The 16,350-nt window shown below is 42.5% G+C and overlaps 1 protein-coding gene across 1 annotated transcript; it reads left to right on the top strand.

Annotated features, from left to right (window-relative positions):
- The first annotated feature begins 1,529 nt into the window (after nucleotides 1-1,529).
- adamts15a (ADAM metallopeptidase with thrombospondin type 1 motif, 15a) lies at nucleotides 1,530-16,027 on the top strand. Its single transcript, XM_026182671.2, has 8 exons — nucleotides 1,530-3,063; nucleotides 7,716-7,848; nucleotides 7,976-8,143; nucleotides 9,883-10,166; nucleotides 10,267-10,444; nucleotides 10,544-10,716; nucleotides 13,437-13,612; nucleotides 13,758-16,027. Exons 1-8 carry the CDS (start codon nucleotides 2,134-2,136, stop codon nucleotides 14,548-14,550), a joined length of 2,835 nt encoding a protein of 944 aa, XP_026038456.1. The 5' UTR covers nucleotides 1,530-2,133; the 3' UTR covers nucleotides 14,551-16,027.
- Nucleotides 16,028-16,350: the final 323 nt, after the last annotated feature.

Below are 16,350 nucleotides of genomic sequence, written 5' to 3'. Positions count from 1 at the left end.
AGCGGCGCTGCTGTGGAGAGAGTGAGCAGCTTCCGGTTCCTTGGTGTACATCTGGCTGAGGATCTTACGTGGTCAGTACACACAAACAAAACAGTGAAGAAGGCGCAGCAGCGCCTCTTCTTTCTCAGGAGACTGAAAAGATTCGGCATGAGCCCCCGCATCCTCAGGACCTTCTATCACTGTGCCATTGAGAGCATCCTCACTGGATGCATCACCACCTGGTATGGCAACAGCACCGCCTACAACTGCAAAGCTCTCCAGCGAGTAGTGCGGTGCTCTGAACGGATAATTGGAGGTGAGCTTCCCTCCCTCCAAGACATCTACAGGAAGCGGTGCCTGAGGAAAGCGGGGAGGATCATCAAGGACTCCAGTCACCCCAGCCATAAACTGTTCAGACTGCTTCCATCAGGAAGGAGGTTCTGCAGCATCCGGTCCCGTACCAGCAGACTGAGAGACAGCTTTTTCCATCAGGCCATCAGACTGCTGAACACGTCATAGACACCTCAGCTTCACTACTGGAACTTTAACATTATGCACTCCATACTGTACAGTAATGCCACTGTTTTGCACATGTCTCACTCTGTATATTTTATTTTATTTATTTTATACATTTTATTTATTGTTTACTCTATTTAATTTGTAAAATATGTGTACACACACACACACACACACACACACACACACACACACACACACACACACACACACACACACACACACACAAACACACACACACACACACACGTAGAAAAATATTTAGTATACACATCCAGAAATGCATATACTATTACATATTGTACATATATTTATTAGTTTCAGATGTAGCTTGTATTTTGCTTGTTTACATTATTGTATTTTGCACAACTCTGTTGCTTGTGAAGCTCGCACACAAGAATTTCACTCACATGTGCTGTACCAATGTACCTGCACATGTGATGTGACAATAAAAGTGATTTGATTTGATTTGATTTGTGTTTTAATTTCAGCTTTATTTCTTTTATCTATGTTTGACTAACAAAACCGAAGTACATTAACTTTAGCTGCACTGTTAATATTAGATCTCCGTAAGGTATGTATAATGCATTTAAAATGTATAATAGTACAAAATATGTCTCACATAACAACTTTAATTCAAATGCTGATACTTTTTGCAAGTAAGATTTTAATCCGTAAAGAAATAATAAAGAAGTATCATTTAGCAACAGCCCCATCCACCTGTATAGAAGTAAAATTAAATCAAATTAGGCTGTAGCTGAGTAAAAATAATTAGAGTAGTTACTTTCTAACATTTTCTGGCAGTCTTAAAAGAATACCCTCGGACCCCTGCTATAGAATTATTATTATTCTGTCCACAAGATGTCGTATGTGATTCTCTCAGAAACGGACCTAATCACAACATGGAGAAAAAGTGATGCTGAATCCTTACAACTTATAATCTTCCTCCGAGGAACTTCAGCTGCAGTATGATAGTGGCCTGTGTCACCCCTTATTTAATCATGCCTGTTATTTTCCTGCTGCCCGTTGTCCGGTGTTCCGTTAAACATGCAGTACTTGTAGCTCTTATTCGCCTTATGAACTACAAATGAAGTGCAGGGATTTCTGTTGAATATGCATGTGGCATTAAAGATTTTTATTCACTCCATGTGACCAAAAGCTAAAGATTTAATGGAGTAGTGGATGTGCAGTAGTCTGAGTGTAAAGTGCAAGATCTGCTAATTCACCATATTTTGTACGTTGTGACTTATTGATTGGCCTGTTTGATGAGTTTTAAGAGGCGGCAAGAAAAAAAAGAAAAAAAAAGAAGAAGAAGAAGAAAAGGCTGAAGCTCATCCAATGAGCGCCTCGAAAGACTTTCCCCCAGCAAAGAAAGGTTGTGTTTCCATATTTTTACACATGACCAAATGCATAAGCTCCACACAAGGCAGCAGTCGACTGAGTACACACGTGGAGAATGACCAGGAGGAGTTTTCTCTGAGTGGACTTGTACGACCTGCACTGTTTTAGCGCTTTGGATTATGCTCTTCATCCCGATCCTCTCGCCGCCGCCACTGAGCTTGTAGATTCTTCATCATTCTGATTTTCTTTCTTCCCCCCCGTTGGTCATTGCAATCTTTGATTAATGCAAACATCGTCATGTTTATCAGATCAACTTTTCTCCTTTACTTTGTGGTCTCACTCTTAAAGCTCGCTCGTTGCATGGAGAGTGAACTTTGCTTCCCGATTAGAATGAATAGTGATGAAAGGACGGATTCTGATAACGACGTGGATTTCCTTAATAGAAAATATGTCCTAAAGATTAAAGCTTTCAAGCAGGAATTAGTGATCGATTTACAGCGAGACTCTAATTTCATTGCCCCTTCCATCTCTAACCAAGGCGCACTGTGGCTCTCCGATACCGATGTCACCACTGACCTGACCCGGTGTTTTTATTCTGGATATGTGAACGCTGATCAGTACTCTTATGCCGCTCTCAGTCTCTGCAAAGGTGTGCAAGGTGCATTTGGCTTCCACGGCTGGGAATATTTTATCAGCCCGGTACAAAATGACACCAGAAGCGCAGAGAGCGCGCACATCGTCCGGCGCAGAGCCAGCAACAACCTGAAGCCCAGCTCTACCTCCAGGTGCGCAGTGGACAGCGACATAAGCCTCCAGGCTGCGCAGTCCTTGGAGAAATACAAGCGACTGGCGGACCACAGCAATGTGACAGAAACGATGCTGAATAGGATGGGGAGAGCCAAAAGGTTCGCCTCAGTCCCCAGATACGTGGAGACGCTTGTTGTGGCGGACGAGTCCATGGCGAAATTCCACGGAGATGACTTAAAGCACTACCTCTTGACACTGATGGCAGTGGCAGCGAAGCTGTACAAGCATCCCAGCATCCTCAACTCCATCAGCATTACAGTTGTGAAGATCATGATTATATCCGAGGAGGACAAAGGACCCAAGGTGTCCGGGAACGCAGCCATGACGCTGCGGAACTTTTGCACTTGGCAAAAAAAGATGAACAAAAACAACGACAAGCATCCCGAGTACTGGGACACAGCTATTCTTTTCACCAGACAGGTAAAGAGAACTTTTAGTATCGTTCATGTTACACATGTTTGGGGTAAAACCAGAGCGGGATATGTTCTGTAAGCGCAATTACGCACAGAAAACGTAAATGTTTGTTTTTCGCACATGCATTGTGTCACCTTAATGAGTGACATACTGTAAAGCAACCTCTGATCTTGAGAAGGAAAATGTGCAATGTACTCTTATAACTTTGTGATAAGTAAAACTCCAGTTGACGCGTTTTTGATTTGCTCTGAAAACACTCTCCGCCTCTCGTGAACTCAGGGAGCATGCAGGCAGTCCACCAATAGCATCACAGCTTTGACACCAAGGCTGGGTCACACAGAGCTGAACAGAGCACCAGACTTGATTGCTCGTCATAGATCCTTAGAGGGCAGTTTTATAGACTTGCAAACCACCTCTGACTTCTCCCTGCACTCCCAAATATTTGCAAGATGACACAAGGTCAGAGATGAAGTCATTGCTCACATTCATTGGTCAGTGTGATGTATGCGCTTCCATTACCACTGTGAAAACTTGCAATAAAGCTGACAAGTCAGCCCAACTGATTTAGTTACAGTGAAAGTTTTTAGCTTGCAGTCACAAGGTCGTCTTAAAACCTGTGCTATCAGAGTTAAAAGAGCCAATGGTAACATAGTACTATTCTGTCAGCCTTAGTAGTACATAATGATAAGTGAACTATTGCTTGTTATACCTGCAAATTTACTGAATATAATGAGCGTCAGTGCCCTTGGGGATGTACTGTGTGGATGTGTTATTTTTCTCAGCTGTTCCCATTCTGCTGCAGCTGCCTGCTCCTCATTAAACAGGCCCCTGAAGGGATGGGATGGAGGGACTGAGGGTGGTGGCGGTGGGGTCCTTTGTGGATGTCAGAGTTACAGGCCTGCATGTTTTGGACTCACCTGTTCGCTTTATGTTGAAACAAACTCCTCCACATCAGCAGCTGGACTGCATCTTTCCCTGGCAATTCTTCAGTCTGTCACATGCTTCCTCCATTTCTTTTGCCACGGTGGTTCTGCACAAGTTTTTACAGTATGTCCTAGCTGAATAGATATCGACAGCTTAAGATGGTCAGCATTTTCCATAAAAGTGTTCCAAAAACAAGAATGTTACAAGAATGTAACATTCAGCTTTAAACATCAGCTTTAAACATCAGTTTAAAGTCAGCTTGGAGAGTCACAAGGATGTAATTTACTATATAAAGCAAAAAGACAGGCATCAAGCAATCAAAGGTTTAGTGAGGTGTAACAAGTGCAGGGATTCAGAAAAAAGCCTCCTTTTAACACAGCAGGTTGAACAAAGGAATCTCACCTCTAACCATTGTGTGTTGAACAACAGATTCCTGGTGTAATATCACATATAAAGTGTATACAAAACAAAACATGGAGTTTATGAGCGAATGCTAACATAGTGTACAAATGAAAAGTCTAAACAGTGGCTTGTGGTGCATAAAACTTTCTTTACAGTACCACCCAATCAAACTCATGCTCAACACCAGGAATCTAGAGGATACAGGCCTTCACTGACCTTTTACAGTCAGTTTCATATTGAATCTATTAGCACAATCACTGTTTCCTGAAGCAATAAATAAAATAGTGGGGTTTGCAAACATGTACCTAACAAGCTCTAAATATTTCAAGGTCCAGTGTACTGCATGAGAGGCCTTTACTGATCATGAGATTGTAGTTAAACCTGTCAGGCTTTGTTCACTGCAATTAGATTGACATATATTTTTTCCTTTTTTATTTTCTTCTCAGTTTAGGCCTAAACGGTCTCCCCTCTTAAACTCAAGGATTCTGCTGACATGTCTGCTAACAATTCTGCTACATCATGACACAATGACTTTAAGTCTGTCCAATTAGTGAGTAGTATTTTCCTTTGTTTACTACAGTTTTTAACAGATATTTCAAAGCCCATTCATTCTCCACTTAACACCAGCCCATTGTGTAATTTTGTAGGTTTTATGAAGACCAACTCTGTGTTGTCCGGAGGCAACTGCGGTTGTCCCGAAACAGTATAGTCAGCATGATTTTTGTGCAAAGAATGCCGCAAAGTGCGCTAAGTTGCACAGAATGTTTATTGTAGGAGAGCAGCCAAAAGATAAAATCTGACCATAAATCTGCTAGAATGCAAGTTCCCCCGGGGAGAGAGGAGGTGACTGTACTTTAGCTCACAGCCTTTTCTTACATGATAGATAATGGGCTGAGAAAGAAAAGAGCTCACCAAAGAATGTCCAGATGTCATAAACTCGGTCCAGGATACTGCATCAGACCTATAAAACTCTGAGATGCACCTTTTTCAAAGCTTTTTGAATATTGTTTCCAAAGCACAAACAGGTAACAGGCTGGACGGGATTTAAAAGCAATAAAATCTGTACACAAAACAAAATGGGAATTTTAGTCCGCTGAGGTAAGTATTGTTTTTCTATTCTTTTTTGTTAATTCGCAGGAACACCAAAATTGCAAAGACAGATGACAGATGTGGGAAGTAGGTCATAGCAAACAACAAACTCATTGACTTGGGTGTTTCTTCTCCCCTGTTCATCTTGCAGTTCTTCTATTTTTTTTTACTGAAATGGCCCAAACTTTCAGATGTCCTCCAAGCACATGAGGACATCTGGATTAGATTTGCACTGGTGTACAATTGTGGTTTTGTGGTTTATTCTAGGAATGATTTGTCATAGCACTCGAGGTCTTCACTTGGCCCCGTGTTTAATGGTTACATTAAGCACGGCTGAGGATTGCAGGGGCTGCAGGAGACTCAGCTGGTGTTTTATCTGTAACAGCTGACCACCACTGGTTTTCTGTGTTTTGGGGTATGTAGGGACAGTGCTGTTTAGGGAACAGGCAGATGGGTGGTTCTTTGCAGCGGTTACTGCCGAAGTTGTCCTGTGATTAGGAGGTTCAGCTCCAAATGCATACTCGCTAAGACTGGATTTTAAAACCTGTGGTAGAGAAATAGGTCATCTGGAAACTCTGCTCTGGCATGGAAATGTTATGGTTGGGGTTATTTAAATTACCTCATAGGAGAAGGTGTGCTCTAAACACTGTTTCCCACTAAAAAGATTTAAAGACTGGGTGGTGGAAAGCAGTGCTTGACACGACTGAATAATTTCCCAATTTCTTAAACGAAGATCTTGCTGCGATGACATCAAGACAACATAAAGGATAATTTAATAATTGTACTTTCATAAACTGGACATGATTTCAACCGGCCTAATAGCATCGCACTCAGACAAGTTAATTGTCGACGTCTGGGAACAAGGTGACATCACCACAAAAAAGCCAGACAGGGCAAGAATGAGGATAAGCTGCAGTCCAGTTTCAAACAAACTTCAATCTCTGAGAAAGAAAAATGCAGACCAATAACAGATTCATAACCCAAACTGTCTGGGGTCACGCTGATCACTTGAAAATAAATGTCTTGGTAAATGGCCTGTATTTGTATAGCGCTTTACTTAGTCCCTATGGACCCCAAAGCGCTTTACACTACTTTCAGTCATCCACCCATTCACACACTGGTGATGGCAAGCTACATTGTAGCCACGGCTGCCCTGGGGCGCACTGACAGAGGTGAGGCTACCAGACACTGGCACCACCAGACCCTCTCCTCTGACCACCACCAGTAGGCAACAGGTGAAGTGTCTTGCCCAAGGACACAACGACCAAGGCTATCGGAGCCGGGACTCGAACCGGCAACCTTCCGATTACAAGACAAACTGCCAACTCTTGAGCCATCTTGTGTGAATAACCTTTATTTAGCTTTGTCACACTTTCCCATAACACTGCAAATAACTCAGTGGGAGCCATTCTGTGATCATCGACAGAAATCATTGTCTAATTTAGCTACAACTGGATTTTATGTTATCTTAAAAATACATCAAATGCCATTATCAAAACAAAGTGGAGTGTCTTAGGCCGCTGTGCTGTTTAAATGTTTGGCACACAGTTGTTACCACTTTGATTTACCGTTAATCCACTGCAGCCCATTTTGTTTCTCAGTATCACACATCAAAGACCAATAACAAGTGACACAATTACAATCATGAAGCAATAATCTTGAATAAAATGAAACTGAAATATATAAAATAAAAAGTTTACCTATTGAAATAATTAATCATTACGAAAAATGTGCTTCCATTTGATCAGAGTCCATTAAATTAAATGTTTTACATTTTACTTATGTAGCAAAATCACATGGAAAAATTACATGTAATTCAATTAGTTAAGGTCAGCATTTTGGGCATCATTTTTTTTCTAGTGTACCGAACAAAGTTGCCAAAAAAGCAGCTAAAAACACAAATATGTTGACCTTAAACAACACTTACTCCTTGTTGTGTAAAATAGGCAGCTAAAGTATGTTAATGAGTTTTTAACTCAATGAAAAGGGTGTTAATATGTCAGCGGTAAATTTATAAATAGTACCCACTACCCAGAAGTGACTAAAACGATAAATGAAGACAAATATTGTAACTCTCTTTGTGTCTCTGTGTCATAGAGAGACAAACTTAGCTTGGCTAGCCTTGAGCACCATTGTGATTCAGACTTTGGTTAAGAGGAAGGATGGATGCAAGCCCATGTTTGACTTTGCCTTTAGCTGTCATTGTTTCAGATGTAATCATGCTAATGTCTTTTTTCATCCAGGACCTCTGCGGCGCCTCCACCTGTGACACACTTGGCATGGCAGATGTTGGCACCATGTGCGACCCCAAGAGGAGCTGCTCTGTAATCGAAGACGACGGCCTTCCTTCAGCTTTCACCACTGCTCATGAGCTCGGTATGCTCCGTCGACGTCATCCTTCATTCAGTCCACATTAATATCTCAGTGTCCCTGAAAGTGTATATGCATAATCACAGTCTGTGCACTCATGAAAGACATCTGAGATCTCACTCCCTCTCCACAGGGCATGTGTTCAACATGCCACATGACAATGTGAGATCCTGTGAGGACCTGTTCGGAAAAATGCAGGAGAACCACATGATGTCACCCACACTTATTCAGATCAACCGTACCAGCCCCTGGTCCCCCTGCAGTGCCGCAATCATCACTGAATTTCTGGACGGCGGGCATGGTGAGTACTCTTGACCTCTGACCTCAGTGTTTCCAGCCTGAAAGCAGCCTCATAGCATGCTTGAAAAGGTCGAAAGCCAGAGTTGGATAGATAGTTGTAAACAATCTTGAAGCAGTAATGACTTACAAACATACAGCAAGGCATTGTCCTCACTGTGTTGGTCACACAGCTGTGTTTTGTTCAAATGACAACCGTGCTTTTGTTTTTGAAGAGCAAGCCCTGATTCCAAACATTACTGAAATCATTTTTTGGATAAATGCAAGCGAGAGAATGGATTCATTTCAATATCCACCTATGCTTGATTTCTCACATCTGCCAAACCTCTCTTAAAAAAACAGGCTTGCAATAGCCAAGAAGAAATTCATTCATTTGGATTCAGATTGTTTGCCAAACAGGACAGACCACAGCACTTGGCCTTGGAGCAATTCTAAACTTTTATTTTAAAACTGCCCCCACATCTGTCCCAAATTACAGGCCTTTTTGTCTGGGGAGAGTCACCACAGCGGTTTGGACCACTAAGTGTATCTGCACAATGTTTCCCATGCAGGTTTACTCCAAATAGACATTTTTTGTTTGTTGCTTCTCTCTATTCATTTTGGAAATAATCTGTGGACAAAAGTACTAGTTTAGAGGAATATCAGGGAGTGATTTCTGTGACAGCATCGTAACCTGGTTTCTCCTGGCCATCTGTCATAAATCTAAACTTCAAAAAGCAGTGGGGTGGAAAAAGCATGTTACCACATGCTTGTGGTAATTTTCATTCAGCGCTGTGTCCAGACCTATTTGTAACCTGTTTAAACACACACACACCACCAGCTATTGTTTCCATGATTGCTCTATGGAGAGAGACTAGGAAGGAAGAGATGAGGTTGAGCTTATTTGGCGTAGAGTGATTTGTTTGTACAGCATTGCCTTATCTGATAATCAGTGTGTTTTTCTGCCACATCTGTGGGACTGTTACCACCGCACCGCAGTTCGCTTATAATGTGCTGCGAATTCACCACAACATGAATGGCATACTCAACAGTTCAAGTGGGGGAACCCAGTTTTTCCAAGCGCAGATTAATGTGTTTGTATGTGAAAATTCCCCATAAGAGTGCGAAGTTCTGCATGTTTCTGGGGGATAAAAAAACTTCTCCTGGAAACCTTTTTCATCCACTCATGTTGGCCTTTCGTGATTCCATTTTGCACCTACTTGCCAAACTCTTCCTAATATTAGTCTGTTCCCAGAAAGGTATGTATTTGTAGCTTTTGATGCCTTTGACTTTTGCAGCACTATCTAGCTTCATATCCTTTTTATCAATATTCTAGTCTAACTGCAAGTCATGCAACAAGGCTGGGATGGAAAATAAGAGGAGAGGCTTGTGGGTTTTTAGGGGGAGTTTGAGGAAGGGACTGGGGTGGGGATGACTGTGTGTGGTGTGCTCATGCATGTTTCTGTGTGTGTGGCATACATTGCATATACTGCATCAAAGGCCAAATCACAAGGGCAATGACTGCTTCCTGTGCCCACCCACAATCCCACCCACCACAACACAACATGCAGAAAAAGCACACATTTAATGAAGAGGACCATATAAATATTTGAGAATAAGCATAAACACATTGTTTTTCATTGTGTTTTTCGTGCATTTGTGTATTTTGGTTGCATCTTTTATACCTGTGTGTCATAAAGTCTCCACAGAAGAAGAAGGTCATACTGCGTCGTTGTGTGGCTTATTGAATCTCCCTCTTCTTAGGTGATTGTTTGCTCGACCAGCCTCAGAAACCGCTAGTCCTACCTGACACGCTGCCAGGATCATCCTACAAGCTCGAACGCCAGTGTGAGCTCGCCTTTGGTGAAGGCTCTAAGCCTTGTCCCTTCATGCAGCCGCCATGCAGTCGTTTGTGGTGCACTGGAAAGTCCAGCGGACATTTAGTGTGTATGACTCGGCACTTTCCCTGGGCAGATGGCACTCAGTGTGGGGACGGACAGGTCTGCGACCGAGGGGTCTGCACTGACAAGCAGCTTCACAACTTGAAGGTAAGATTCAAGCAGTTCTTTCTGTCAGGACATACCTTTATGAGGATATGAATAATAATAGTATTTATTTGCATTTTTATTTATGCATTCTTATTTTCAGGTGGACGGCCGCTGGGGCAAGTGGGGACTGTTCAGTACCTGTTCACGCACATGTGGTGGTGGTGTCCAGCTGTCAAAAAGAGAGTGTAACAACCCAGTTCCATCAAATGGGGGTAAATACTGCCAAGGAGTTCGGGTCAAATACCGCTCTTGCAACCTGAACAGCTGCCCTGACACAGGTACAAATCTCTCAACACAGACAAGTATATCCAGTTACGTATTTATGCTAGAGCAATCCCACCTCTCACCTTGTATGTCGTCCCTCCTTCTCTGTGTAGGTAAGACATACCGTGAAGAGCAGTGTGAGAGTAGCGGCCAGAGATTCAGCAGTAACCGTATCAGCCACTCAGTGGTGTGGATACCAAAGTACTCTGGAGTGTCCCTCAGTGACAGGTGCAAACTAATCTGCAGGGCTAATGGTACGGGCTACTTCAACGTCCTGGAATCAAAGGTAAGAATAAGGTGCACTCGAGAGACAGAAAATCTGATTGACGATCAGTCAAAAGTCAAAATACATTAGCACTTAAAATCCTTTTATTTTTAGAGGCAGCGATAGCAAAGAGAATATATGTCATCCAGCTGCCTCTGGTCTCTGAACAGAGCAGGGGAAAGAATGAAGAAGAGGAGGAGGAGGACAGTTTATCTTTTTCAGATAGCAGGGCGTAGAGTGAGCTTTTGCAGCAGAGAGACAGAGTTCGCACTTCAGTCCATCAAATCAGCTGAGAAGGAGCAGATAGGGAGAACTCAGGGGACACGTAGATCAGCTCAGCACAGGTCAGCTGGATGTTTTAACCACTGACTCACAGCTTTAAAAGTTAGCCGGCAGCAGGCTTTATGTAGAATTTAGTTTAAAAAATGCGCTGAAGTTAATAGTTAAGGATGAAAAAACCTTGCACACTTTTTCTATATCACATTTGCATACACACTGGAAATAGGGCTGATCTCAAAACATGCACTATACTATGACATTCTGTGTACGCTTACGAAGTCATGTAGGTAGTTTACCTGATATAACAAATACAGGGAGTGCAGAATTATTAGGCAAGTTGTATTTTTGAGGAATAATTTTATTATTGAACAACAACCATGTTCTCAATGAACCCAAAAAAACTCATTAATATCAAAGCTGAATGTTTTTGGAAGTCGTTTTTAGTTTGTTTTTAGTTTTAGCTATTTTAGGGGGATATCTGTGTGTGCAGGTGACTATTACTGTGCATAATTATTAGGCAACTTAACAAAAAACAAATATATACCCATTTCAATTATTTATTTTTACCAGTGAAACCAATCTAACATCTCCACATTCACAAATATACATTTCTGACATTCAAAAACAAAACAAAAACAAATCAGAATCAGAATCAGAATCAGAATCAGAATACTTTATTGATCCCTGGGGGAAATTATTTTTTGTTACAGTGCTCCATTTTAAACCAACATTAAGACAAGACAGACAATACGCTAACTAAGAATAGTACAATATATACATATATATACATACATACATACATAAGTCACTTATAAATAAATATTTGGAAAAGAAACATGTGTAGTTGTAGCAGCAAACAGTGTGTTAAGTGGATGCGTTGTACAGGGAGATGGCCACAGGCAGGAAAGATTTCCTGTGTCGTTCAGTGGTGCTTTTCGGTAATCTCAGTCTCTCACTGAACGAGCTCCTGTGACTGACCAACATGTCATTGAGTGGGTGGGAGGTGTTATCCAACATTGTCTTTATCTTGGACAGCATCCGCCTCTCCGACACCACCTCGAGGGAGTCCAGCTCCATCCCCACAACATTGCTGGCCTTACGGATCAGTTTATTAAGTCTGTTGGCATCTGCGACCAATATAGCCACCTTTCTTTGCAAGGACACTCAAAAGCCTGCCATCCATGGATTCTGTCAGTGTTTTGATCTGTTCACCATCAACATTGCGTGCAGCAGCAACCACAGCCTCCCAGACACTGTTTCAGAGAGGTGTACTGTTTTCCCTCCTTGTAAATCTCACATTTGATGATGGACCACAGGTTCTCAATGGGGTTCAGATCAGGTGAACAAGGAGGCCATGTCATTAGTTTTTCTTCTTTTATACCCTTTCTTGCCAGCCACGCTGTGGAGTACTTGGACGCGTGTGATGGAGCATTGTCCTGCATGAAAATCATGTTTTTCTTGAACGATGCAGACTTCTTCCTGTACCACTGCTTGAAGAAGGTGTCTTCCAGAAACTGGCAGTAGGACTGGGAGTTGAGCTTGACTCCATCCTCAACCCGAAAAGGCCCCACAAGCTCATCTTTGATGATACCAGCCCAAACCAGTACTCCACCTCCACCTTGCTGGCGTCTGAGTCGGACTGGAGCTCTCTGCCCTTTACCAATCCAGCCACGGGCCCATCCATCTGGCCCATCAAGACTCACTCTCATTTCATCAGTCCATAAAACCTTAGAAAAACCAGTCTTGACATATGTCTTGGCCCAGTCTTGAAGTTTCAGCTTGTGTGTCTTGTTCAGTGGTGGTCGTCTTTCAGCCTTTCTTACCTTGGCCATGTCTCTGAGTATTGCACACCTTGTGCTTTTGGGCACTCCAGTGATGTTGCAGCTCTGACATATGGCCGAACTGGTGGCAAGTGGCATCTTGGCAGCTGCACGCTTGACTCTTCTCAGTTCATGGGCAGTTATTTTGCGCCTTGGTTTTTCCACACGCTTCTTGCGACCCTGTTGACTATTTTGAATGAAACGCTTGATTGTTCGATGATCACGCTTCAGAAGCTTTGCAATTTTGAGACTGCTGCATCCCTCTGCAAGATATCTCACTATTTTTGACTTTTCTGAGCCCGTCAAGTCCTTCTTTTGACCCATTTTGCCAAAGGAAAGGACGTTGCCTAATAATTATGCACACCTGATATAGGGTGTTGATGTCATTAGACCACACCCCTTCTCATTACAGAGATGCACATCACCTAATATGCTTAATTGGTAGTAGGCTTTCGAGCCTATACAGCTTGGAGTAAGACAACATGCATGGAGAGGATGATGTGGACAAAATACTCATTTGCCTAATAATTCTGCACTCCCTGTAGTTTATTGTCCCAGTATAAAAGGAACAAGTGAACTCATTTGTAACAGTTTTTTGATGTGAATGCAGAAGCTAACGCTTCGTGTGTTTTTACATCCAAGGTTGTTGATGGGACTCCATGTTCACCAGATTCCACGGGAGTGTGTGTCCAGGGGAAGTGCATTAAGACCGGCTGTGACAGCAAAATTGGCTCCACTAAAAAGTTTGATAATTGTGGAATCTGTGGAGGTGACAACAAGGGCTGCAAGAAAGTGTCTGGACTCTTCACAAAGCCTGTGTGAGTATCACTATGTCATCATGGGACGGGCTCTACAAAGCGTTGCTTAGGTCATTCTTTTTCCCCCACTCACTTCAACATAACTTTATCATTTTCGCTCCATTATTACAAGCCCCCACTGACTCTAAAATGTTTTGGCTTGCAGGCATGGCTACAACTTCGTTGTCATGTTGCCAGTGGGTGCAGCCAATATAGACATCCGCCAGCGAGGCTACAAGGGAATGGTCAGTGATGATAACTACTTGGCCGTGAAGAACAGTGACAGCCATTACCTGCTCAATGGGAACTACATAGTGTCAGCTGGCGAGAAGGACATCTTTGTAAAGGGAAGCTTGCTGCGCTACAGTGGCACAGTCGGCCTCTCCGAGACCATACAGGCCATGAAGCCCTTGGGAGAAGCCCTGACGGTGGAGGTCCTGTGTGCAGGCAAGTTGACACCTCCTCGCATCCGCTACTCCTTCTACCTCGCCCGTCAGGTCAAGGAAGACAAGACTCTGAAGAAGAATGAGAGGGTAAACTCTCAAAACAGTGTCCTGGGTGAAGATAGTGTCAAGGAGAAAGACACAGATACCCTAAAGATGTCTTACAAAAAGGAGGAGCCCATTCTGGACAAGTGGGTTACCACAGGCTGGGATGATTGCTCCGTTTCCTGCGGCCGTGGGATCCAGAGGAGGATGGTGCAGTGTTTGAAACCAGACGGGAAGCCAGGGTGGAACTGTGACTCTTCGCACAGACCTCCAGCCACCAGGGTTTGTGAAGGGCCATGTCCTGAGTGGTATATTGGCCAGTGGTCACCGTGCTCCATAACCTGCGGGAAGGGCTTCAAGAGACGACCACTGCACTGCCAAAGCCAAACTGGGCATCTTCTCACAAGAGATCACTGCACTGGCGTTCGTAAACCACAGGAGCTGGACTTCTGTAACATGACGCCTTGCTAGTAACTTAAACCTATAAGCGACACAAGTGTTTTTTTCTGTTTTAAAAGGGTGAATTGATTCCATCTGCAAGTATCTTTTCTATCTGTCAGACATGGATTTTTCCACTTGGGCTGTTAGAGGATGATGGACACCTGCTTGGAAGAATATCAACACTCAAACCTGGAAGATGAATGCTGAAAGTCATCTTTCACTGCCACTTTGTTTAAGCATTATTCAGGAGTACGTTTTATGGCAATACAAGATAATCAAGGTCAAATAAAATTTAGTTGAATTCCTTGTACTGTCAGCAGATACAGAATGTCCATTTGCAAGCAATCAATCTAGTTTACCTTTTGAGTCTGGAACCCATTTCATGTCATAATACTTTAACTGTGCAGGCTGCAGATTAGTGAAAGCTGTGGGTAGTTTACAAAACGACTCCAGTCATTTTTCAAATAGCAACTATACCAAGAGTGACATGTATGAATAACAGTTTGACTAAAACATAGTTTCAAAATATCTCACGCATGTTTATGTTTTATCGGCCATCTTTTTTTTTTTTTGAATCACAAGGAATTTTAAAATCTTCCAACTGATTCTGAAATGAAACTGATATCATTTTCATTGCTGTGTGAATACTTATGTGGCACTGTTTATTCCTACCACCACCCGTTTACAGTTTGGTAGTTAACTCCTGCAGTCAATCAAGACTGCTATTACTGCGACGTTTTAGGAGTTAAAGATGCAAAACATACGATTATCATGTAGCCAGGATTTCTTCAAAACATGAACAGAGATCACCTTCGTTGTACACATCATGTTTCAATTTAAGGTTGAATATGAAGTCACACTGACTAAACAACACAGGCCAGGAAACACTGACCTAAGATAGCGGCCTAGCCAGATACTATAAACACGCAAATACACACAGACTGCATTGAGATCCTCTCTCTCGTGATCACTTCCTTCATTTGACCTCAGCAACATTATTCGTAGTTCATAGTGTTCAGCCAGTCGTGAAGCCTGTTAAGTCATGCTCGTCCGGCACAGTTAGCACAGCTAATTTATTATCAATATAACAATAACACAATCACAGACAGAATGTGTTTTCCTGGATCCCCATCTTCTTATGGCCTCACAGCCTGAGCCAAGCTGTTCTGTCGACAGACTCGGAATCCTGTAATCCATTATGTTCTGTTTTATTTGAAGGGGTCACATTCACCAGTCCAACATCCGACTACAGGGTAAGTCTCATGTTAGTTGGCTGTTTTTTTGTTTGTTTGTTTTTAAATCCGCTTTTGCACTTTGTACAGCAAAAGAAACCAATGACTTACACAGGCTGTACTGTATACTATGTATACATTTATTCAGCTCTGTGCAAAAAATAATGTAAATACTCTTTTTTTAAAAAATCTTTTTTTTTTTACACAGGCATTTGTAATGGTCTTTGACACTAGTGTATTTATTCCAAAAATAAAGTCATTACCGTTGTAACTGATGCTTTGTTTTTCTTTTCTCAACTCTGTAGATATATAATGTCAATATCAGTCTTCATTCGGTTGGTGAAAGACGTCCGCTTTTCACAATAGACTGTAAAAAGGTGGACATAGCCAAAGTCATCTTGCTTTAATTTTTAGGGAAGGTGAATATTAGTCAACTGCCTCTGGCTTCTAAGCAAGCTAGTAAGCTTATTCACAAAGGTGCTTCCACGGACTCTGTGGGTGCATTGCCCAGGATACCTGTTAACTAGTGCTGCAAGGGGCCTCTCTGAGTGGAGTTCTGTTCTCCCTGCGCCGGCTTCTGGCTTCCTCCCACAGTCCA

This window comes from Astatotilapia calliptera, chromosome 10 (assembly GCF_964374335.1).
Source record: "Astatotilapia calliptera chromosome 10, fAstCal68.1, whole genome shotgun sequence".
In the NCBI taxonomy this organism is placed as follows: domain Eukaryota; kingdom Metazoa; phylum Chordata; class Actinopteri; order Cichliformes; family Cichlidae; genus Astatotilapia; species Astatotilapia calliptera.
Note: the sequence above shows the minus strand (reverse complement) of the source record. Positions and strands in the feature narration are given on the sequence as shown.